The 25,867-nt window shown below is 39.6% G+C and overlaps 2 protein-coding genes and 1 pseudogene across 6 annotated transcripts; all 3 read left to right on the top strand.

The window, feature by feature from the left end:
- Positions 1–838: 838 nt before the first annotated feature.
- On the top strand, positions 839–4,092 carry LOC130999609 (receptor-like protein 2; annotated as a pseudogene). Its single transcript, XR_009093546.1, has 3 exons — positions 839–2,409; positions 3,140–3,637; positions 3,705–4,092. The product of XR_009093546.1 is annotated as a receptor-like protein 2 (transcript).
- Positions 4,093–7,658: 3,566 nt separating this feature from the next.
- On the top strand, positions 7,659–11,062 carry LOC130999603 (3-isopropylmalate dehydratase small subunit 1-like). 4 transcript variants are annotated; one of them, XM_057925182.1, is made up of 2 exons: positions 7,659–8,598; positions 9,798–10,008. In XM_057925182.1, the coding sequence occupies exon 1, from the start codon at positions 7,846–7,848 to the stop codon at positions 8,584–8,586; it is 741 nt and encodes a 246-aa protein (XP_057781165.1). In that variant the 5' UTR covers positions 7,659–7,845; the 3' UTR covers positions 8,587–8,598; positions 9,798–10,008. The 4 variants fall into 4 exon arrangements, with proteins under 4 accessions (XP_057781165.1, XP_057781167.1, XP_057781168.1 ...); XM_057925184.1 differs by lacking the exon at positions 9,798–10,008 and adding an exon at positions 10,350–11,062 and having other exon boundaries at positions 7,666–8,598; XM_057925185.1 differs by lacking the exon at positions 9,798–10,008 and adding an exon at positions 10,343–11,062 and having other exon boundaries at positions 7,666–8,598.
- A 2,564-nt stretch (positions 11,063–13,626) lies between these two features.
- Positions 13,627–16,300, top strand: LOC130999607 (cytochrome b-c1 complex subunit 8-like). Its single transcript, XM_057925192.1, has 3 exons — positions 13,627–13,865; positions 14,184–14,372; positions 15,990–16,300. Exons 2-3 carry the CDS (start codon positions 14,203–14,205, stop codon positions 16,036–16,038), a joined length of 219 nt encoding a protein of 72 aa, XP_057781175.1. The 5' UTR covers positions 13,627–13,865; positions 14,184–14,202; the 3' UTR covers positions 16,039–16,300.
- Positions 16,301–25,867: the final 9,567 nt, after the last annotated feature.

The raw sequence follows: 25,867 nt of genomic DNA, 5'->3' as shown, positions 1-25,867 counted from the left end.
GGGCATATATAATGTGCACATCATTGATGTGACAATCTTAATTAGAGTAGAATAATTTTAATTAGAGTAAGATATGTTAATTCTCTTTCCAAATTAAAATTGCCACATTAATGATTGGCATATTATATATGCTTGCCCACGGTGGGTAGGTGATCGGTTCTGGTATAGTATGTATGTTGATTGATCAAATATTCAAATACATCCAATTAATAATAATTCCTTATTGGACCAATCCCATTTCCCTCACTACCAAGGAATCATGATTTTCAACGACTTAGGTCCATGCATCTCATCTTCAAATATCTCCCTCTCTCTCTCCCTACTTGGCAAGTGAATATTATAAGAGGTGAGGGAAAGTAGTGAGAAAATCAAATTAAATGGCTCAACCCATGCTATTGCTTAGCATCTTCACCTTCTTCATTCTCTCCACACCACCACTTGCACTAAGCTGCAACAAACTCGAACAAGACTCATTACTCTCATTCTACCATACCATCTCCTCCCCTTCCCTCAACTGGTCTCCCTCCACCAACTGCTGCCAATGGCAAGGCATCGCCTGCACCCCCCACGGCCGCATCACCCACCTATGGCTGCCGGAGACTAACCTCTCCGGCGCCACCATAACCCTACCAAACCTCCCATTCCTCGCCCACATCAACCTCTCCCACAACCACCTCTCCGGCCCCCTCCCCGCCCTCCCTCGCCGCCTCCGCACCCTCGACTTGAGCTTCAACTCCCTCTCCGGCGGCCCACTAACCAACCACACTCTCCCCATCACCATCCAAACCCTAGACCTCTCTAGCAACCACTTCAATGGCTCCTTCTTTCTTCTCCAAGCACCAAACTTGATTGCTCTTAACATCAGCAACAACACCTTTGCAGGCTCCATTTCATCATCATCTATTTGCAAGGGATCCAAACTCTTGAAAATCTTGGATTTCTCCATGAATCAATTCACTGGCCCTATACATGATCTTGCCCAATGCTCAAACCTGGAGGTTTTGAGGGCAGGCTCCAACTCTCTCTCTGGTTCACTACCTCTCAATCTATACACCTTGACAACATTGCAAGAACTCTCTCTACCTAACAACCAACTCTCCGGCGCAATCGACGGCGCCATCGTCAACCTCTCAAACCTCATCATCTTAGAGCTCCATGTGAATCAACTATGGGGTAAGCTACCTTCTAACATAGGCTTGCTTTCCAAATTGCAGCAACTGCAACTCCACTCCAACAACCTCAACGGCACAATACCTCCCTCTTTAACAGACTGCACCAACCTCACCACTCTCCTCCTCCGCAACAACCTCTTCTCCGGCCAAATCGCTGCTCTCGATTTCTCCAAACTGCAACGCTTACAAGCCCTCGACCTCGGCAACAACACCTTGGTCGGAGGCATCCCGGAGAGCCTCTGCCTGTGCAAGTCCGCCACCGCGATCCGCCTCGCCTTCAACCATGCTCACCGGAGAAGTACCTCCCTGCATGGCCTCCCTCCACTCTCTCATACACCTCTCTCTCTCCGACAACCTCCTCTCCAACGTCGTCGGAGCCCTGACCACTCTCCGGCACTGCGAGAATCTCGCGGTGCTCTTCCTCTCGAGGTGCTTCCACGACGAGAGGATGCCCGACGACGACGACCTGCTACATCTCGACAGCTTCAAGAATCTGCAGATTCTAACCCTAGGAGGATGCAAGCTCAGGGGCGAGATCCCGACGTGGATTTCGAAGCTGAGGAAGGTGAAAGTTCTCAACCTCTCCTTCAACAAGATCTCCGGCCCGATTCCGGCGTGGCTGGGATCAATGCCGAGCTTGTACGTGCTCAACTTGACGCAGAATTTCTTGTCGGGAGAAATCCCACGTGAGATCGGGCGGCTGCCGGCGTTGATCTCCGACAACGGCAGCACGGACTTGAGCCACCTGGCGCTGCCGTTCTTGTTCGACAAGCTTCAATACAACCGCCTCTTCAACCTGCCGCGCGGCCTCAAGCTGGGGAACAACAGCCTGAGCGGCAGCATTCCGGCGGAGATTGGGCAGCTGAAGCTGCTCATCATATTGGATCTCAGCAGCAACGAGCTGAGCGGCGGCATACCTGAGCAGCTCTCGAATCTGACCAACTTGGAGAGGTTGGACATGTCGGGGAACCATCTGTCGGGGGAGATACCGGCGGCGCTGACGAAGCTGCATTTCTTGTCGGCGTTCAGCGTGGCCAACAATGATCTTCAGGGAGAGATTCCCAAAGGGGGTCAGTTTGAGACGTTTGGGGCTACTGCGTTTGAAGGGAATCCGAAACTGATAAACGGGAGCCACGTGGTTGCGGTGGCGCCGCCGCGTGTGGAGGAGGAGGAGGAAGAAGAAGAGGGGTTGTGGCATAATACTCGCTTACCTTTTGGGTTGGGATACTTTGTAGGAGTAATTGCAGTTACTGCTACAGTGCTTTTCAAGACTTGCTAGCCTATCTATATATTTATAATCAACAATTCATTTCAATCTCTCGTTCTCATCTTTATTTTCTTTCTTGTTTCTTGCATATACACTCACAAAAACTAAGGCAACATGCAAGTTTTGATTTGAGAATGTGGGCATTGTCTTTAAATTTAATTGTTGATTACAAAAGAAAATGTGGAAAAATTGTTTGGAATGCAATTCGAGAAACGACGTCGTGCGAATTTGGGCTCCTGTGTATTGGTATTCTATATTTGACGGATTTTAATTTGATAATGTAATATTGGCTTTTTCTTTTTTCTTTTTTAAAAGGACCGAGAATGAAACAAAAAAGAATAAAATGTGGGGTTTAAGAAAAACAATAAAAGAAGCAAGAAGGAGATGTAAAATAACGGTTAATTTAGTAACCCTAATATATGTCCCTAATTATGAGGAGGGTGGTTAATTAGCCGTTATAAATCCCATTTACCTCTATTCCCACGTTCATCTCTTTCTCTCTCTCACACACGCACTCACACACTGCTTTTTTTGAGTTTGTTAAGGTTTTCTACTGACATTCAAGGCTAGTAGTTAAAAGACACAATCTTTCCTTTCCTCAGGTATCGCTTTGTCTCTTTCATTATCTTCTTTAACTGCAATTTTCCCTCCTTAATGCTTGCTTCTGCAATTTTCATCATCATGTTCTAACAATTCACAGGTAATCCCTTCTTCATCAATGGCGTTGAGCTACTACACCTTTCAGCAGCCAGACTACGATCCAGAGCTCCAATCTCTGTTGAACCCGGACGGCGACTCCTTCTGCAACTCTCTTCTCTGCGACGACCTCACTTATCATGCTAATGGACTTCCCTTGGATTTGGATAATCTCACAACTCCCTTTCTTTTGCCGCACCAACAACAACAATCCCAGGCGCCCTTCCCCAAACGCCACAAGCTCTCGCTGCCGGAATTTGTCTCGTTGCCTCAGTTCCCTGCGGCGGATTTCAGCTGTGAGAGCGCCAAGAACGAAACGAGCTTATCCGCGCAGAGCATCGCAGCCAGGCAGAGGCGGCGGAAGATCACGCTGAAGACGCAGGAGCTCGGAAAGCTGGTTCCCGGCGGGCAGAGGATGAACACGGCGGAGATGCTGCAATCCGCCTACAACTACATCAAGTTCTTGCAGGCGCAAGTTGCTCTCCTTGGTTCGCATCATCAGGTACTTAACTAACTAATCATTTTTTTCATTGAATTAATTATACATTAATCATCATCAACAATTGCAGGAGGTACCATTCGAAGGTGAAGAAGAGCTCCAGAATCTTCTAGAATCTCCTTTGATTCAAGAAAAGCTATACTCCACTCAACATTGCTTGCTTCCAATCCAAATTTGCTGGAAAAGGATCATTGGTGACTCACGCCCGGCCGCTGCCTAGCTAGTTCTAATAGGCTAATCTTGATTGTTTTAGTTTAGGCTGATCTTGACTTATATGTTGTTTAGTTTAATTTAAGGCAACCTCTTCATGCCTTGTGTTTTTTAGTTACTTGCTTGTATTCCTTACAGGCTAGGATATATGTTAGGTATTTTTTTCTTAGTGTAAGTTATCCTCATCCTAACATACATTACAATGAGTAGGTTAATCCCATATGTGATTGATTGATTATTTACTGCTATATTGAATGCCTGTTTTTCTGCTACCAGATTTATTGTCTTGAAAGTATATGACGTGCAAATCTTTGATGTTATATTTTGGAATTCTGATATGCTAATGAAAAAATGTGTTGGAAACGTGGATGTGTTTGGTTATGTTATGTGGAAAAGAATTTTGCAAGGAGAAAAAATATACAAAGCCTTGACTTATAACTCTAGTGATTGTACACCATGATCCACTCATGTACCCCTGTAATCACGTGTATGAATTATTAACTATAGTGATTGTATGATGATCCAAAATGCTGTTCAGTATCTGGTACTTTGCAACTATTGGTTTAACTTACTATAGATGTGGTTTCTTACTGGTTGTAGTGGGCTGGCGTTTGTTGCTAATAGAAACCTGTCCCAGAAAGTTGTGTTATTCTGTTGGCCAGAGGATAATGGGAAGAACGAAGCTGCCATGGTTGAGATACTTGATGACGCTTGGAATCTTTATATCGATTCTCAAGGTGCGAGAAGTTGATTAGAAAATAGATTTTATGATATCCTAAGTGCCCAAGATTATTTGACTAGGCGCCACTGTAATTTGTATGACATAACTATCTCATGATGTGCATAAGTGAGGGGTGGGGAAGAAGGGTTCCTGAGCATGTGTGCCAAACCATTGGAATAAATAGTGCTTTTTAAAGTTGCAAACTACCAACTCTGTTTCATAGTTGAGCAGATCTCAATACATCGATATATCTTATGTCCAATCGACATGCTTCAGCATAGCACTATATCTGATGTCATGTCACTCTGTTTGGTCTCAGATGATGGTGAAGAAAATGTGATCCTTGGACTCTCTGTTGGCAAGGCTTCCCAGAATGAGAATCTCAGTTTGACACTGGGGGATGTGGAAAGAGAAGTCTCACCTTGTTGTGTGATTATATGCATAACAATTGATGGGAAGATCTCAGTTTTCCATTTTGCTAGGTATTCTGTACCTTATTTTATGTTTGCTTTCTTACGGGGTCAACTCTGATAGTTATTCTGGGTGGCATACTAATAATTTACCCCACTGTAGTGCTGCAGGCGCTCTATCATCAGCTGGAGGATGTGCATCCAGTGAGGAAGATGATGCTTCACAGGAACTGATGAAGCATGAGCTGCCCCTGCCCCTGATTTCATCTGGAGGTTGTGAGGAAAGTAGAAACATAATCTCTTCAACTTTCCGGTCTCATGAACTTCGTGGAACTGAAGTTGAGACAAGTGCTAAGGGCACTGCAGCAAATAATTTATCGCCATCTACCAATTTAGACATCAGAACACGAGAGCAAAGAACTGTAGAAAACATGGAATCCCAGAGACTGAAAGTTGATGACCCAAAGAAAGTTCTCTCGACAGAGGTAAATGAGCATAGTAATGCTGAGCATCAGTCAATATCAGAAGTTGTACCCAGCAAAGGTTTCTTCTCAGGAAAAGTAGTGGGTGATGTTTCTCATCAATCAATAAGCAACTTGCCATCATTTGGATCTAATGTGGAGCCATTACATAAAATGCGGCCATCAACCACTACTCCAAGCACATGGCATTTATCGGTGTCAAATGCAAGTGGTGATGCTTCCAGTTTTATGTGTAGAACTTTTGAAATTCCTCAGATAGGAATTCAAGACCATTGTCTGATCTAAGATATTTGAGTTTTATCCCAGTTTCAGTCTCCACTTCAGTATACCATTCTTTGAATCTCTAAAAAGTGTCTGATTTGTGCTTCAACACATATAGCCAGAGCTTCCTCGAGTAGTGGTCAAAACATTCAAGTGCTGAACTGTGTGGGATACAAGAATAAGACCCCAGAAAACCATGATAAACCCTTTTTCTGTATGTCAGTAGAGTTAATATGATTTTGTATATTTAGTGGTGATATAAAGAACTCCAAAATTTATTGGTAGTCCTCATTTTTAATTTTATTCAAATGAAGCTCCCTTACAACCTTGTAACTTTGTAGAGATCAGCTTAAAGTTGTTTAGCTTATTGTATGTTTGAGTCTTTCATAATTTTACTGATTTTTTCTCTCTCTCTCTCTTGGCTATTATGCAGGGCTTATTGAATGAGAAACTTGGGGAAACTCAAGTTTTGCTTGAGAAGACAGTGGAAGGTTTGATCCTACCTTGTATTGATAAAGTTTGTAATGCAAAGTTAATGTTGTATTCGTAAAAGATCTTTCTTCCTGTTGCATTTGGTCCTCTCTGAAAGGAGGATTGAAGTATTTAATCTGCTGCAATATTCCTTATGAACCTTGTTGGTCTTTGATGTGCTAAATTTCTCTAATGCGTAAAGCGTTTGTTATTGTTTCTGAAGTTAATGGGTTCATAGTTGTATTTCAGTTTTGGCAAGGAAAATATACATGGAAGGGTTGTTCAAACAAACAACAGATAATAACTGCACAAGTATCGGTTGCTGAGCAGCTCTCTCTCAAAACAAATGGCTGCTTTGTGTATTGAGTCTTCTGGAAAACATGATGTGAAGAAGCAGCTTTTTGAATCCATTGGTCTCGCATATGTTGGTGATAGTGAAAGATTCCCAGCTAGGAATAGGACCTCTATTGATGCTAAAGAACAGTCTAGAAGAAACCAATCTAGCTAGTGAACCACAAACTGCGAGGAGGCACCGTGTAATGTTTCTTGGTATTTGCTATGTTGATGTGCCATTTTGAGTTTACTAAAAAAATTGAATGATTTGCTCAAATACTGGTTACTATGCACTGTGAGTGTTTGTTTAGAAAATCCTATAATGGAAACAGATATAGGACCTTTACTTTTAGCATAGGAAGGAAAAGCATGTAGTTGGGAATGTATTCTATGAATCTGCATCCTTCCAGTCCTTATTAATTTTGTTTTTCTTCTCACTTTGGTAATGCTATTATTCAAAAATCTGTTGGTGATGCATTTCTTTCACAACTAAATGCAGAGCTGTAAAGAAGATTATGAGAAGGGACATTGCTAAACAATATCTCATTCAGAACTTTCAAATACCTCTGGAGCTTTTCTGAAGCATTACAAAAGCAAAGGTATGATGAACTGGAATGTTTATGAGGTCTGGCGGTTTGATTAAAATAAACTCACAAATGAGTCTATTTCATAAACTTGACAGCGCATCATCTTTGCTCCATGCAATTCAAGGATCATTGACTAAGAGTCCTTCATTTCACAGCCTTGAACTTGAAGATGACAAAACAAAGAGTAGCCTACCTTCTTCTACTGGAACAAAATACTCTTTTGCTGCAAGCGACTCTAAATTTCTCCAGCATCAATGCCTGAGCAGTTTCTGACTCCACCCTTTGGCTCGACTGGGAATTTAGATCACTTAACATCAATGCCTCTGACTTCACCCTTTGGATCACTTAAAGCCAACAACCAAGGATCAGAAGAACACTAGACATTATTAGATACTAAATTTCCAGCAACTCTCTCTTCTGCTTTTAGCTCAACGAATCAATCAGAAAAGAGTTTATTCAGTTTCTTTCTTCCTGTATGCAAGTTGCATGTCATGTCCCCCAATCACTCTTATTACTTATAATTAATGGGTATAAAACGTGTTTACTTTGAAAAAAGCTCGATGAAATTTGTTTGCATTCGAATATTTCGGAGAGCCCAAGCCCAATATTTAAAAGACAAATACACATTTTAGAAAATACTAGTACTACTCCATATTGGCGGCCGCTGCCTGCACCTAATGCTTACATTCACAAGTTACAACTCACAAACACCACACACTCTCTCTCCACCAAAACAATGGCGATCTCAACACCACCCACTTTCAATCTCTCCTCCGGAAACCCTAATTCTTCTTCTCTGCCCCACCTCAAGCTCACCTCCTGCAATGTCAATCCATCAATCTCCTACTCCCAATCCCTCAAGCTCGACCGTAATTCCCGATTCCTAACCGCCGCCACCGCTTCCCCGTCCTCCGCCTCCCCCGGTACCAACTCATTTCACGGCCTGTGCTACGTCGTCGGAGACAACATCGACACCGACCAAATCATCCCCGCCGAGTACCTTACCCTCGTCCCTTCCAACCCCGACGAGTACGAAAAGCTCGGCTCCTACGCCCTAATCGGACTACCCGCCTCATACGGCGCCCGATTCATCGAACCCGGGGCCACTAAAACAAAGTACGCAATCGTTATTGGCGGCGATAACTTCGGCTGCGGCTCGTCCCGTGAGCATGCTCCCGTGGCGCTGGGAGCATCCGGCGTGGCGGCGGTGGTGGCGGAATCGTACGCCAGGATCTTCTTCAGGAATTCGGTCGCCACCGGAGAGATTTATCCGTTGGAATCGGAGGGGAGATTGTGCGACGAGTGTACGACTGGGGATGTGGTGACTATCGAGCTTGGTGAGAGTAAGCTCATCAATCATACCACGGGGAAAGAGTATAAGCTGAAGCCCATCGGGGATGCCGGCCCTGTCATCGAGGCCGGTGGGATCTTCGCATATGCCAGGAAAGCTGGGATGATCCCTTCTCGCGATGCCTGAAACACTTTTCCGGTAAGTAAATTCGTTGCTTTGCAATTTTGTGTAGCGTTGCGCAATAAAAAGTGGCCATAGTCATTTGTGTGTATTGCATTTAGTACTTGAGTTGACAGGATATATATTTCGATGAAAAGAGTTTTTCTTGATTGGTTAAGAATTTGATTCTCCTCTTTAAAGCGTTTAGAATTTGATTCTCCTATGTATGAAAGTTTAATATGTACCACAAAATGCATAAAATTTACTTTTATTGGTTTCTTATTCATCATGCTCATATGGAAGATCGTATACACAGAAATTAAGTTAAAACATTTGCCATTACGAAGGAAACAGACGACTAGGGTAACATGACAAGTAGTACCTATTTTCGAAAAAAAGGTTGTAAAATGAGGGTGATGACATGTTTTCAGCGATTTTGGTTATAGTATGTACCCTTCATTGCTACTTCACTAAGCACAAATTATCAGTACCAAAAAGGTTAATGGATTAGTTCTGAAGCAGTAGAATCTTCGGTTATTCAGGCTGTCTGTAAGAGAAGAGGAGGAATTGCTCGATTAAGGATCATGGTCTTGATTTGGGTGTTAAAGTCTAAAGGATTCGAAGAAAATTATGTAAATGATGTATTTCTTTTTTACTGGAGTGTGGTACTTAAAATTGGTCGGTGCAAGATGTGATATTGGATGGATATCTTGCCTTGGTTTATGAACAAAATTTTGGTATCAATAGGATGGTAGAAATTTGTTATCCTTGGAGGTTGTGTGTGGGAAACTTGGGGCTATACTACCATTTTGAAGTGCATCAAGTTGCCAAGGCAAGGCTGCTAGTACACCAAATTGAATTGAAGCACAAATATGTAAAACTTGACATATAAATTTGGACAATGTGTGTGGTACATAAAACATTTGCTTCTCTTCATATATATAAATCTCCCATAATGTAGAGGGTCATGTTAGCATGTGACATAACAAAATAGTTGGTACGGATACAGGTACCGTTGATTAAGATTACCAATAAGAATGTTGTACAACAAAATGTATACATCTCTTGCCTCAGCCTTGAAACTTAACGAAAAATTGGGCTCACAATTCCGGCCTTATGGGTGAAGAGCAATAGTAAGCACTTTGTTGTGCATCTTCTACAACTAGGAGTTTAAATTGATTGGTAAATCCTTTTATCAGATGCCATGTTTGTCAATTGTTTTAATTGTTTTGATGCAGGTATCATTGCATCCTGGCATCTTTATGAGTCTTGAGAAGAGGCAATTGACATTGTGAAGAATAATGTGTACTTGTAGTTTGATAGGTGATGCTTCTTTGTGCTGCATTAGTTTTAGTGGTTGAATCAAAATCTTATTATCTGTGCTGTGGTGTATTGAGATCAAGTTCCTATAAGGCTGTTTGCTGCATTAAACAATCACGTTTGCTTCTATTTCTTGCCTATCTTCTCATTCTACCTCAATTTTTCCATTAGATTTTCACACTTACATTGTTTGTGTGTTTATATTCAGTAAACTTATTTAAAATAATTACTTGATAAATTAATTAATTTCTTTGGTCCGACTTGGGCTAGTCATGTAAAAAATCAAAATTCAGATAAGACGTTTTATTACGAGAGAGTGACATTGATCAGAATTTCTTCTTCCTCGATGGTCCCTTTTCATTTAACTAGTGTTACACTCGCACTAGTTTACAACTTTTAAGTTCTACATATGTACGAAATTTAATTACAAAAGCAAAACCGATTTGGAACTGAGTTGGTTCAGAATGAAGGAACAATTCCAAGGATTGGAGCGGACATGCCTTTGCTCGATTGTTATGATTTCGGCTAAGGAAAAAGTGGGAGCATTTTCTGAAAATTCCCGGTGAATTTGGAACTGCAGAGTTCGGTGAATTGGGTCTCTTTTGGGTTCTGGGAATCTCACTACTTTATGGGCAATAATATTGAGGAATCTTCGATTGTCAAAGAATCTAATATTTGAGGAATCTTGATCTGATGAAGGCTAACTTGACAGCCCTATGTCTTGTTCATTGAGCTCGTGGATTGGGGAAATGGACATCCAGCCCTGCGAAAAAATACGAGGGGGAAGACTCATTTCTCAATACTTTATTTTAAATGCATTCTTTTCTGCTTACAATTTCTTACGATTTTGTTTAAATTGTTGGGTGCAAGAGTATGTCAGCACTGCTAATGGAGCATGATAGCCCTACCAGGGATCCCGCGGTTCAATGGGATTGCCAACCTTCTTCGGTGCAATGGTACACAACCTTGCGTTTGTTCATGGGAATTCGGGAGTTGAGGGGCTGTGGTGCAAACACTTGGGGAATTCTTGGACAAATAAGGAGCCACATGACAGCGCGGCATATAATCTAAGGGAATCCGAAGCTGAAAAGGATCATTGACCTGGCATGGCATTGAGATGCTCGCTATGTTTATCAATGACCACTACCAACCCAATCTTTGAATAAAAAATTATTTTTCTCTCTTTCCACATGTTCAACCCAATTTTTATCTTTATAAATAACCCACTATAATCTACACATTTTAATTTTTTTTATCATATTTTTTAATAATGAAATTGTAATGCCCCGCTCTTTTAAATACATATTAGAATAGATAGTTGCATTAATTACGATTTTTCTTTTGCATATTTAATTATTACTTGAGATTATTATATTAAGATAATATTACTTCAGCAAAGTCTGTACAAGAAAGGCAGAGTCGGTAGCGCTGCACTCTGGCAGAGCTGTCTCTGGTAGCGCTGCACTCTGGTAGGGCTCACGGCAAGGTTGGCTCTGGCGGCCTTGGTCATCTCTGGCGAGTGATTGTCAGCTCTGGAGAGGCAGAGTTGGTAGCGCTGCACTCTGGCAGAGCTGTCTCTGGTAGCGCTGCACTTTGGCAGAGCTGGTAGCGCTTCACTCTGGCAGGGCTCACAGCAAGGTTGGCTCTGGCGGCCTTGGTCATCTCTGGCGAGTGATTGTCAGCTCTGGAGAGGCAGAGTTGGTAGCGCTGCACTCTGGCAGGGCTCATGGCAAGTTGGCTCTGGCGACCTTGGTCATCTCTGGCGAGTGATTGTCAGCTCTGGAAGACGTAGAAAGCTTTGGAATGATTGTCAGCTCTGGCGCTCTGGCGGTCTTGGTCAGCTCTGGCGTTTCACTCTTTAAAATAGAGAGTATAATACCATTATTTATTTGAGAGCGTTTCATCAATAAATATTCATAGAATTAGGTATTAATTATATATGATACTTAATATATTTGTCTTCTTTTACTATTAGATATATGAATACTACTATAATTGTCGTTAGTAAATTTTCTGTCGTGATAAAGTATAACACCGTACTTGCAATTTAATTTAATTTAATTTAATTTTTGGAAGAAACAATTGCGACTTATATATTTCTACGGTTATCAAAATCTTCGTTCGTGAATCTCTGTTGAACTATGGCTATCAAGGTATCATAAACTCAATTTGTTTCTGACTATGCACATCGAAGAGGATGTTCTTAATTTTATTGATTCTTATTACTGGATCTGTTCTTAATTTTATTGATTCTGATCGAAAATAATTCGTATTCTTAATATCTTTCTGTGTGAGAGAACTTGCACATCGAAGAAGATGTTGAAGAAAGTAGGAGCCTTCCCTAAGGATCCCATACCGGATACTTCCATTACAGTATGCGGTGTTTCTGAGCTCGATGCTTGTGTTGATGCTTGTGCTCGAATTGTGTTATGTCAATATGAAGTATTGGATTTGTATATTTGTTTTTTATTCAGAAAATTTGTATTTTTATTCGACATCTTATAGTGACATATTCACTATATTGTACATATGTATACTGTATTCGTTGTATTAGTTAATTTATTCAGTTTCTTGTTTTACTTATTCGATTAATAACAAAGTGTTATTCGATGAATTTTCAATAGCTATTCACTATAATTTTAGTGAAATATGCAGTTAGCTTATGTGTTGTTCCAGTATATACACAAATTCTTGCGTGCTCCCGGGTCAAATCCCATACCGGATTCGCTACTAGAGACACCCCGCCAGAGCCAGAGCTTCCAGAGACAACATGCCAGAGTGCAGCGCTTTCAGAGACAAAATACATACTCTCATGAATGAATATTTAATCGATCTGAATAATTTAACATATTGCATTTATAAACTGAATAAACTTTCAAGTTATGCGAATAATGTGAACAATCTACTGAATATGTTTCAAATAATTTTTTTATGTTTTCATATTTGTGTATACATTCAATGCAACTCGAGGTATTTTAATTGATGAAGTGACGATTTTGTAACAAACAAGAAAGACTCGACCATATGGGGTTTTAATGTCTTTAAATATCTTCTCTAAAGAAAAGACATATTATTTCATAAATTTTAAATATTAATATAAGGAATACATAAAAATGAAAATAATACATCAACACCTATATACAAAAATGCAGCAAATCAAAGTATAATAATAATAATAATAATAATAATAATAATAATAATAATAAAACAAGTTAGCATTCTAAAGTATAAAGACTTGAAATGATAAAGCAAATTTCTGGAAGACAAATCCAATAAGTAACTCTTGTCAAATACATGCGTTAATTACAAAATGTTTAAGTGAGTACAGCTAGAGTCCACGTGGATTTGCCATGGTGTAACTCTGGCATTTCATGTAAGTTTTCGATTATCGGAATTGTTTTGCAGGACACGGACGATATTTTTTGTGATACGTTGGGTACCGTTTTGATATTATCGTTAGGATGAAACATTTTTGAGAATTCGCTCAAACGATGGGACAGAAAGTGACCTTTACCCAATTCTTTATTTGTGAAGTTTTATGAATTTTGATTTTTATTTACAATAAATCTATGTAGCCACATTGTGGCCACCCACAATTTAGTTTTAATGGGGAAAATTTGAAATTTATTCAAAAAATTTAATCTCAGCATATATAATTGGACTTGTGCTTCTCCCGGTTAAAACTTGGGTCACACAGAGATAGTGGGCAACTATAATAAACCTCATAATTTCAAAGCCAAACGGAAAAACAATAAATTATACATAAGACTTTTTTAATCTTTAAATTAGTTTTTCCACGTTACAATAATTTCACTTTTGTTAATTCAAGGTCGCTATTCTACCTCCGCTCTCTCTTTCTCTCTCTCCGCTTCTTCGCAGCTTAGATTCATTGCCATCTCAGAGGCCGGTTGAGCAGCATCTCTCTCTAGATTGGCACTGTGTGAGAGAAGGTTAATTGCGACGTGTGTGTTTCTGTGTTACTGAAGGTCTGTAGCTAATTTTCTTTCTCTCTCTTGATCTGCTGCTTCTCTCCCTAGAAAAAGTAGCTTGCATTTTTGGGTTGGAATTCTTAGATGCTAGTGGAATTTGGATGTTAGGTTTTTTATTTTGTATAGATCTCCGATCTAATTTCCTTCAGCTCGTTTCATGGTGAAGGCCCATTACAATCACCCATTACCCCAGACACCGCAGTCCAGAACTCAAAACCCAGTGATTAAGGCCCATTACAGCCCAAATGATCTCACGGACCATTCCATTTTCTTCAATTGACCATAAACTTCTTCAAACCCTAATTACCTCTGCAGATATCTAGAGTGAGACAATATGGGGAAAATACCGGTGAAGATGAAGTCGGTGACGTACGCCCTGTCGCCGTTTCAGCAGAAGGTGATGCCGGGCCTCTGGAAGGATTTGTCCGGCAAGATCTCCCACAAGATCTCCGAGAATTGGATCAGCGCCACGCTCCTTCTCAGCCCGCTTGTTGGCACCTATTCGTAAGAATTTTAATTCATAGGCTGGATCTTCTTAGTTGTTTGTGGCTTTCTGTTAGGATTTGTGGCTGATCTGCCTTGTTCTGATTTTGGGTTAGATTACTGCAGTTTGTTAGTGAATGAATAGATTGTTGCATTGACAGGGATGACTATGAAATTTGAATGATCTAAATTTGATCGTATTATGCTATTTATTCCTAGTTTTTGCTGAAAAATGTCTGATTGTGTGGTTGACTCGCAATTCCTATGTGTGGGAGTGATTTGTTGAAGACACAAAATTATATACCTTGAAAACTTCACAAACAAAATTGCTGTTTTAAATAGTAATTAAATATGGCAGCCATGGTACAGTAGTCACATGCTGTATTTTTGCAAGTTTCATCAACATATTTGTGGATGAGCTTGGGTTTCTAATGCATCATATATATTTTCTTGTTTATGCTGGAGTCAAAATTCCGTTTTTGGTGATTATTGGTGTTTGTGGAGGTTACCTATGAAGACTATTTTGAATCCTTCGGAGCTTAGGTCCCCTGGTTAGTCTTGAATTCTCATCCATTATTTCAAATCTTCCATGCGAAGTAAGATTACTAGTTTGAGATGCTTTGCTTTAGTTTTTGGTTCTCTTATTTTGTGATAGATTTTTTTCCCCTCTCTCAATAGAGGATCAATAATGACTCTCCATTCTCCTGGGATGACTCGAACCCTCACATAGTGGATGAACTTAGGAAGATAAGTGTCTTATCAATTGAGTAGGCCTTCATTGTCTCTTATTTTGTGATAGATTCGAAAGTGGAGTTGAATTTAGTTTTGCTAAGATGGAGGCTGGTTGAATTGGCTTTTCATCACCAAATACCTGAATGCTTACAGAACAATTGTCACAGCATTTAACAGGGAACATGGGAATTTGAAGCACACTTAGACAAAATAAAAACAAGCAGGAAAAATAAACAAAAGAGTCAAACACTGGCTTCTCAGTCCACTCATTTCGCCCGCTACCCGGCTTCCTCATTCTATGTTATATATGGCATGATGTTATCAACATTGCACGACAGAACCCCAGTTCTTGACTTTTGTGAGCATAATGTAGTAGCATTATTTGGCCTTGTTAGTTCTGTGTCCTAATGACAAAATTGCCAGTAATCTGCCTTCGATTATCTCTTGTACTAAAGCTTTGGTTTGTTATCCCGCAGACATGTAGTCTAGTTGGTATTCCTTACCCATTTAGGAGTGTTTACTTTGCATAATTGATAAGATGTATGATACTATGATTGCGTATTTTTATTCTCAAGAGTAGGATTTCTTCAATCTCATTCTTTGAATGGGATAAGAATTAAGCAAAATTAGCTTAAATGACATAAATAATCAAGGGCCTTGGGATATCCCAAAGTTGCAATCCATCTACATAAACAAGGGATTAACCTTACTATTTTTATCTATCAAGGCTAATCCTTCAAAGTAAAGGCCCCTTTAAGGGTTAGAGACCGGGGTCCATCCAATCTCCATTCCCCTCCCCCAACTAAAAACAATATCTTTGTTTCGTTGTTATCTAATTTTTTTAATCTTCAACTACTCCGATTCTTCGTTGGGGAATTGACAAAAGTGATGGATTTTTTGGTGCAGGTATGTGCAGTGGTACCTGGAAAAGGAGAAGATGGAGCACAGATACTGAAGTTAGTTATCAATACTCGATTTGTCTGAGACTCTGAAAAGCTCTCTAGCATCTAGTTTTACTAGACAATAAGCTGATGTATTGCCTGCTGGTTGCTGGTTTTGGATCCTGAATTTATCTTGGATTTGCAGTCAGTTTCTTTTTTATGCATGGAATTGTTCATGTATGCTGACAAAATTGTCTGCCCTGAATGTTGGCATTTAAGTTCTGTGCTTGATCTTTTCGCTGTAATTTTCAAATTTATCCATTGATTTTGATTTAATGACCCTATCTGATATTTGCATGTATGCTTACGTTGTCAATGTGTTACTGTCATTTCAGTTGTTTTTTTTTTTGTGATGAAAATACTAAATAAAATAAATAACGAAAAAAAGATGTACAAAAAACTTGGGGCACATCCTTGCATTTGGATGGTGCCATGAAACATAAACACATTTTGTGGCAACATTCAAAAGATACAAAATTGTGAAATCCGAATTGTGGTGGAAAGAAATGGCCATCTCTTGTGGGGACTTCTTGGCATGTCTTGTCAGTTAGTGCCGAAAAAAGGAGGTACCGCCACCTTGTTCCTGCCGGGTTCAGCTGGTCCAGCCAAGGCTTTGCGAGGAGCAGCCAAGGTGCGCCGAGGGCTATACACGCCCTGCCAAGGAAGTACAAAGGAGAGGTAAAGAAGACAAAAATTGGAAGGTCAGCTCTGGGGGGTTAGCTCTGGAGGGTCGATTTCTGGAAGGTCAGCTCTTGGAAGGTCAGCTCTGGAAGGTCAGCTCTGACCAACCTTACAAAAGCATAGCTCTGGAAGGTCAGCTCTTGGAAGGTTAGCTCTGACCAACCTTACAAAAGCAAAGCTCTGGAAAGTCCACTCTTGGAAGGTCAGCTCTGGAAGGTCAGCTCTTGGAAGATCAGCTCTTGGAAGGTCAGCTCTGGAAGGTCAGCTCTTGGAAGGTCAGCTCTGGAAGGTAGCTCCGACAGACTACTGACACATTCGACAGCTCTGGAAGGTAGCTCTGGAGCAGTGCTTTGCGAGTAATTCCATGATTTGAGGCAATTATGGTGTATATGGAATGTGAGATTTAGTGGGAATTTAATTAGTGTATTTCCTTAATTGTATAGTAATAGCCGTTAAAAAGATGTAATCTTTGGAGTACAAATAGATGTAGCAAGAAACCAAAATCTAAGGTTGGATATTTTGGAGAGAAAAAAATTGAAAGGAGAGATTTGATATTGGATGGGATGAATTGGAGCCGGTGTGCAGCGTGCAAGCATTTGAGGAGGAGATGCCCCTCCGATTGCATTTTCGCTCCATATTTCCCACCCAACAATCCACGTCGTTTTGCTTATGTTCACAAGATTTATGGCGCCAGCAACGTTGGCAAAATACTTGAGGTAATACAATTCATATAGATGATTTTGTGTTACTCATTTGATTTTGGAGAAAAACAGGATCTTCCGGAGAACTGTCGGGCGCAAGCAGCTGACACGTTGTGCTACGAGGCGTACTGCAGGATCAAAGATCCCGTCTACGGCTGTGCCGGGATGGTCAGTGTGTTGCACCAGCAGTTGAACGTTGCCGAGTGCCAACTAGCTACGGTTAAGGCGGAGGTCACCGCTATTAGGAACGACTCTGCCACCTTAACTCTACCCACTTGGTTCCAGTAGAACTCACTTGTGTTTGTTTTGTTCATAAAATAATGAATACCACTGCAACTTCCATCGATTTTCATCATTTCCTTCTACTTTGCTTCTTCTACTGCAACTTTGCAACTTTGATTATATGAAACAAGCGAAAGAGATCAATAGTGAGAATTGATGATGAATATGGACTAACATGGCAAAATACAAGAAAGAATAACTCTGTGTCTGAGCTCTGCTCTGTGCGTTTGTGGCTCTGCTCTCTGTTGTGTCTGCTGTTCTTTTCTATGATAACCTCCTCGGGTTTGAGAAAATGGTTGTTTAGCCCTTGGGTTGGTCTCTAGTGTAGAGATTGAGATAAATATGCTTACACAAATTCTTGCGTGCTCCCGGGTCAAATCTGACCCGGATTCGTAACGATAGAATATTTATTAAACGGCATAGAAAAAACATATCTCCTCAGTTCACACACAAGTTTTTGCAGATGTTGTAATAACTAATAAAGTACTCTCTTTAGGGAATTTGGATATAAAGCTGATATACTGAGCTCAGCTTCCACAAAACATCCAAATTTGCAGCCATATTTTTTGGGATAAGTCATTGACTTAGATTATACACATCCATACAGCACACAAGAGGCATGCATATTTTTGACATTTTCCCAACCCTTTGCTATTCTTAAAAGGTTTCTTTGCTGTGAAGTTTTGGCCCTTTTGTTACATAACTTCATCCAAACCTTCACAGTTGGGCATTATTTTAGACCTTGATTAGTTGTTAATAATTACCATTCTTAACCCATTATTTTAGTAATCAGATGTAACATTCTTGCCATAGTCCTGTTTTTGTAGAAGTTCCAATTTTTTCTCAACTAACGAACTGTCAGTTAGCTCTTCAAATTCTCAACTAAATTTGATATTGTATTAAAAAAAAAAACTATTTTTTATTTATGAAAGTTTGTTTCATGTTTGCAGTGATATCTTTAACCAAATGTAACACCCCGTATTTTGAGAAGCTATTTGTGCCCTAGCTCGATTTAAATTAAGTTATTAATTAGTAGCTAGAGTAATTATGCACGTGGGCGAATAAATGAGATAAGAAATTTTGAGAGTTTAATAAGAGGCGATATTATTCTCTCGAGTCTTATAAATTCTATTATAGAGAAACCTATCCTCGCCCTATATTTTTATTGAAATGTCTATGTGATATAAATATTTTACTTAGTAGAATATTCACATATTATTTATTGATGCATTGTTATTATGATATTAGTAATATCATAATTGAGATAATTTTTCCTCACACGTGAATAGATATATTTTCTTGGGATATATTCCTACACACTAAATAAGAGTTATAATTAATCAATTATATATATATATATATATATATATATATATATATATATAGGGTGTGGTTCTAGAGAGAACTACATTATTTGTGAGAACGGGAGAAACCATCAAATCTAATGCATTCACTGTAAAAATTAATGCATTCGCTGTTAAAATTAATGCACTCAAAAAAATAAAAAAAATTGCTCCCTTCAGGATTCGAACCCAGGACCTGCATTCATCCAACAAGATGATGCATCCACCGTAGATCTTGATGATCGAATGGCTGAAAATGGTTCTCCGTTCTTTTTTTATTTATGGTTCTTTCCTGAACCTCTCCCTATATATATATATATATATATATATATAGGGAAGGGCTAAAATAAGAGCATTTCTTAAGATATAAAATAAGAATCATTTTCAGCCCTTAGATCATCAAGATCAACGGTTGGTTCGTAATCCTGTCGGATGGATTTATGGTCCTGAGTTCGAATCCCAAAGGTAGCAAAAAATTATTTTTCACAATTCATACTTTTATACAGCGAATTCATACGTGTTCTACATAAAATTCATACATTAAAAATTGCTCTTATTTCTTATTTTAAGATGTGCTCTCACGGTAGCCCACCCCTATATAGATATATATATATATATATACCTCTCTCTTTCTTTCTCACTCTCTCTCACTCTGTCGATCTCTCTCACTCTCTCTTCCTCTCGGTCTCTCTCTCCCTCTCACCCTCACGCACTCCCCCCCCTCTCCCACATTACTCTTCTCTTCCCCCATAAATGGAGATCACATGCACCATTAAGGAGCCCCTAAAAGGCTAATCTAACTAGCCAACACAATCCCCCTTCTCAAGCTCACACATGCACATGCTCACACTTCTCCCCCCCCCCCCCCCTCTTGCTCGATCTCTCTCTCCGTCTCTACCTCTCTCTCACACTCTTCTCTTTCTCCACCTTAAATGAAGCACATGCAAGCATAGTAAGCCATCTAAGGCCTACTCTCTCTAGCCAACATCCCTCCACACTTCAAGCTCTCACAAGCACATGCACACCTCTCTCTCATCTCCCTCTCTCTCGTCCCTCACTCTTCTCTCTTCTCTCATTCTCTCTTCTCACTCTCCTGCACACTTCACTTCATGACATCCTCACACATTAACTCCCTATTTACTACAAGATTGGGCATTAATGGGAAAGATCACACCATCACTTCTCATCAATGCCAAGCTTTCTCTCCCTCTCTTCTTCTTCTTCTTTATTTTCGGCAGCCCTCCCCTCCTCACTCCACCACCCTTCTTTTCTTGTTTCACCAATTATAGTAAGAGTTAAGGAAGCCCAAAAGTGTTCTACCTTCACACTAAAGCCACCAAGAGTGCTCCAACCTTCAAGCACAAGCTTCAAGAATCCTACGCACCACCCTCTACTCCACCTTCCTTGATTTGTTGGTAGTAACCTTCAAATCCTTCTCTTATGTTATGTATATATATTTTCATGATGAATAAGCATGTATATTGAAGCATATTGAAGCATGATAATCCCTTCTCTACCTCTATGATTTTCGAAAATTATGGTGAAGGAAAGAGCTATGAACTTCAACTTTCAACTATTTTTCATATGCTTATACACCTCTACATGTTAGATGCATGAGAAGGGAAGATATATTCTTGAAAACCCTTAAGAGGGTTATATGTTATGATATGTGAAGAATGATGAGTTCTTGGTGTGAAAATGCATGAGAATGGTGGTGAAATTATAGATCTAAGATGATATGTATAAATGTTGTTATTTCAACCATTTTGAGAAATTTTCTTACGTTCTGGACTGATGAGTCGACGAGGTTTCCCTCGTCTAAAAATCTTCAAAATTTTACAGTGTGTAGAGATATGTATCTTGAGAATGCTGGTAAAATTTCAAGTCATTTGGACTTCGTTTACTACTTTTGTAAAATATAAAACTTCTACTGCAAAATTCTACCGGAAATTTGGAAGGGCAGTTTTTAGAGTCACACGTTTCAGTATCTTTCAAAAACATTCAGCCTCCCAAATTTTTATGGTGGAAATATACCTTTGTTATATAGATTCACATCAAATTTCAAACCATTTGGCTAACGTTTACTATTTTTCAAAAATCCTAGCTTCCAGTCGTGCAAAACTGCCGAATCTGGTAGACTGTGGGCAAACACCCATATATCTTAGACCACTTGGAGTTTTTCACTCTACTTTTTTTTAAACAAAACTAGACTCAAATAGGTTTTCAACGGTGTAAGTCTTGAATCCAGGAGATTTCTGAGTCAAAACAGTTTATTCTTTAAAGTTGAGGTAGAGCAGAATGGTAAACTGTAGGAGTCCGAAAATTTCTACCTTGAATTTGTATTGAGGATTTCAAAGTTTTGGTGGAATGATACACCATGTTATGTCATGAAAATACTACTAGAAAATTTTATATATTTTCCAAAGCTTACATGAATATTTGAGAATTTATTTACAAGGGTAAAAGTTTTCAAGTTCATAGAGTGACTTTTAAGTCACTTGAATATTGAGATAATTCATATAATAGTATATATTATATGGAATAATTGAGTAATTTGAGGTATGAATGACTATGTGTTTTATTTGAATGCTATTTACCTAGGATTGAGAGTCTTTTAATTGGATAAGATATCCAATTAAATTGAGAGGTCCAATTGGGTAAATAGTAGAGAAGTTATAAGATGAGATTAAGCATTGATGAAAGTATAAGTATTAGATATTAGTTAGATTAAATTCTAACTAGAGTTTATTTTGTCACATGGCAATCTAAACCACGTGCGCTACTAAAGGTTCGAGTGACGGCCGGCGTTAGTACGACTCTGAGCGTTACGTCATCGACCCTTGAGACAGGTGGGCTTTATTCTAACTCTATTATGGCTAGCTACCATGATAATGAGTTCAAATGCAAAATCTTATGAAAATGAAGCATGTTGAAGTATTATTGATGAGTATTATGAAAATTGTCAACTTGCCATATTTATTATTGATGAGAATGAGATGTGGTATGTTGCCTCTATGAAAGACATGACTATGATCATGATGCAAGATATTGGCCTTTAACTGATTTATATGACAGTAAAGGTTTTGTGCGCAGAGGTGATCGTGAGCCGTCTCTAGTCGGCCGGTCACAGTGATTTGAAGGAGGCCTCCTTCTCTTCACCTAGTATATATATGTTATATGAGTTCTCATAGTTGGTACATACCCTGAATATAATGTCTGCAGACTATTGATATTATTATGATGATGCAAATGAGTTTATGACAGAAAAACATGAACATGTATTTTTAATCTCACTAAATCCTGTTGATGCATTGAAAGAGGCAAGGTTGACATATAGCTCTAAGAGCAACGTTTCAATTATTTCTGGCATGAGTCCACTGAGTGCTTTTTGGTACTCAGCCCTGCATGTATTTCTACATGTGCATGTCTGGCTTGGCGCGAGGATGGGTGAAGGCTGTTGGAATTGTCAGTTGGTTGTGTCTTTCCTATGTCTCATACTTATCTTTATAAGCCTTGACTCTATAAGAAGTTGAACTCCCTGCTATATGTCTTCACACATATAGTAACACATCTCGCTGCATAACTCTGATGAAACTCTTTATTTAATTTGGTTATGCCTGTAATATCCCATAAGGGAAAATACTCTTTAAACCCTTGCTAAGTCTCGAATCGCTTAACTTTGTTTTACTCAAGTTAGCAATTATTTTGGTCCTAAAATCTTTCTTGGAAATGAGCATATATTGCAAATGCTTCCGCTAATACAAGATGCAAATTCCATTTCTTTCACTATTTCTTTTATTAGTCGTACGATACTTGGTATACGCTATCACTGGCTATATCGGGCTGCGACACCAAAAGTTACCAGCACTAGCATCACAAAATCTTTCGTAAGCAACTCTTTCTAAATTAAGTAGGTAAGGTAACTAACAGTAAGGGACAACACACAGACAGACAAAAACTAAAAGTTAGCATCATCTTCCAAAAAATCTCTCAAAATTAAGAGTCATTTTTGTCACAAAACTATTGGGAAATTTTAGTTGTTGGAGGAGGGAGATAATATGAAAATGGAATGCGCATGCTAAAGAAGGAGAGAGAAAGGGAGAGAGGGATAGGAAAGGATTGGTGGGAAATAAATTGGAAAAAACGCACTAACTTGCTACTGAGCAATTCTTGAAAAGAAAGTGCAACAATAAGGAATCAACTATGCTATGAGCAGCCTAAAACTTCCCACACCACTGTGTCCCACTCACACTTCACAGAAAAAGCGATTTCAGCATTGTCTCAGGGCAGCGAAGGCCATTAAAATTAATAAGTAAACCCAAATATCCCAAAAACAATTCAACATGTTAACTAAGTAACTAACAAGTCTGAAACAAACAAGTTGATCCAGATAAACAAAAACAATCTCTGAGTAGTCAGAGAGCAACAACATTCAAATTCCAATCACAGAGTAGCTGCATCCACAAATGCTCTTCCAGGTTGCCTTAGCGCCAAAGGTCCATGACATCCAAGTAGCTAAGACAGTTGAATGACAACATCCAAAATTCATCAGCAATACAGAATTTTAAAAGCACATCTCAAAATCAAAATTCATCATTCAAGGATAAAAACAATAGGAAAAGTTAAAACAGCACAAACCTTGGCATTCACACCATCAGGCATAATCCTGTTCTCAGACTTCCATCGCAGATAGTCAGTTCGATTGTACTTGGTAAATCCTCTGGGAGTTTTGGAAAATGAAAAGACCAAGTAATCAGCCATCAAAGTCTACTGCACTAAGTGCTGAAATCTGTTGGAGTTTTTTTTCTAACTCCAAATTAACTCACAAATGCTTTGTTATTATTTTGCACTTTCTTCACGTCTTTGGTTGATAGGGAACTGACCAAGTCAAGACTAGGAAACCTTCAACTCCTACAAAGAAGGAAGTGGAAAGGAGAGAGAGAGAGAGAAGCTCTTGTTGAGAGAAGAAAGGAGCTTGTTGGGCAGCTCCTAAAAACAAGGAAGGAGTGGCTTGAGTGGACTAATTCTTTCAACCAACTCAACGGTCACTCAGTCCACTACCCAACCCACGAATTCTTACCTTGGAGATCAAGTTCAGAAGATCTATAAATACCAAGGAGGAATTCAGAACAGAACACGATTTGAGCAAAAAGATTTCAAGCTTTAAGAGTGATTTGTGTACGAGTGTTGTGTCTTGTGTTAGGTTAACATTAGAGATAGCATTCATTTGTTTGGTCAGACTTCGGAGCCTAGCTCTTGAGTCTAGTTTCTGTTTTCTTGTAAGAGTGTCTAGTGTTCAAACCTAATTCATTGTAAAGGTTTGAACGTGAGTGTTCACTCTTTGTTTTGTCATTTTTCCATAAGGCTTCTTCAAGTTATTTTATAACTTGAAGAAATTATTTCACTTCGTGTGTTCTTTATTTCCGCTGCTTTATTGCTCTGTGTGCACTAGTATGTTGTCTTAGCATAGTGCATCACATCCAGTTTGAAGGAAGCAACACTTTCAATTGGCGTCAGAGCCAACACTCGATATACTGAGTGTGATCCTCGTTGTTGTTGCAACAGTCACTGCAACAGTTGCTTCCACATGGAACCTTTTGGTATTATGCGTCCTCCAATCCTTGATGGCGCAAATTACTCACCCTGGAGGACAAGGATCAGGCAATATATCAAGGCTATTGATATAAAGGCCTGGCATGCAGTTGAAGATGGGTGGTCTCCTCCTAAGACCACAGATGCTCACGATGATGTGATCATCACACCACATGCTCAGTGGACCCGTACCCAGCTCGAAGAAGCAAGTTTCAATGAGAAAGCCATGCACGCTATCTACTCCTTCGTGGACATGAATATGTTCAACCTCATCAAGAATGGCACGTCTGCCAAAGAGCAATGGGATATACTCCAAAGGCATTGTGAAGGAGACAAAGAGCAATGGGATATACTCCAAAGGCATTGTGAAGGAGACACGAGCATCAAAGAGACAAGGCTACGCATTCTTGCACTAAGTTTGAAAATCTGAAGATGGAGGAGGATGAAGACATCAAGGAGTATTCAAATAGGATACTCAATATTGCAAATGAGTGTCAAGAACTTGGAGAACCAATTAGCAAACCGATTGCTAGTCTCAAAAGTGCTCAGAACTCTTACACCTCGTTTCGAGATGAAGATCACTGCAATTGAAACAACCACTAATATTGCTTGTCTGGAGTTCGTGGATCTCATGAACACTCTGAGAACGTACGAGATGACGCTGGAGGAAAGAGGACTGCTCAACAAAAAGAAAGTTGTTGCCTTCACTACCGGAACAGCATATGCGACATCATCCAGCAGCCGCATTGTAGATATCCGGGATGTTGATGAGGGAGACGAGCTTGAAGAAATCAATGTTGGCGATGATGTTGCCCTCATCACGAGAAAATTCAACAACATAGTGAGGAAAATAAATAGAGCAAAGGGACAAGACAAGTCAAGGAATGAGGAGTCTCCCAAAGCTAGCTTTTTACCACACAAGAAGAATGAATTTACACCTCCTCGACCGATGAGAAAAGTCACCTCGACTAATGAATCCTTCATGTATGATCCAAATTTTATCAATAATGTTCAATGCCGTGAATGTAAGAGTTTTGGCCACTATGCGAACCAATGTGCAAACACCCTTCGGAAAAGAGAAAAATCCTATTGGGTGTCATGGAGCGACGATGAGGCTGAATTCTTTGATGGTTCGGAAAGCTCAAAGGATGAAAAAGATGATGAGGAGGAGTCTGGAGTGACAGCGTTTCACGTCACTATGGGAAAAATACTATCAGATGATGAGAATGATGAGGAAGACTCGA

The sequence above is a fragment of the Salvia miltiorrhiza genome, chromosome 8, assembly GCF_028751815.1.
Source record: "Salvia miltiorrhiza cultivar Shanhuang (shh) chromosome 8, IMPLAD_Smil_shh, whole genome shotgun sequence".
In the NCBI taxonomy this organism is placed as follows: domain Eukaryota; kingdom Viridiplantae; phylum Streptophyta; class Magnoliopsida; order Lamiales; family Lamiaceae; genus Salvia; species Salvia miltiorrhiza.
This window is presented reverse-complemented; position numbering and strand designations above follow the sequence as displayed.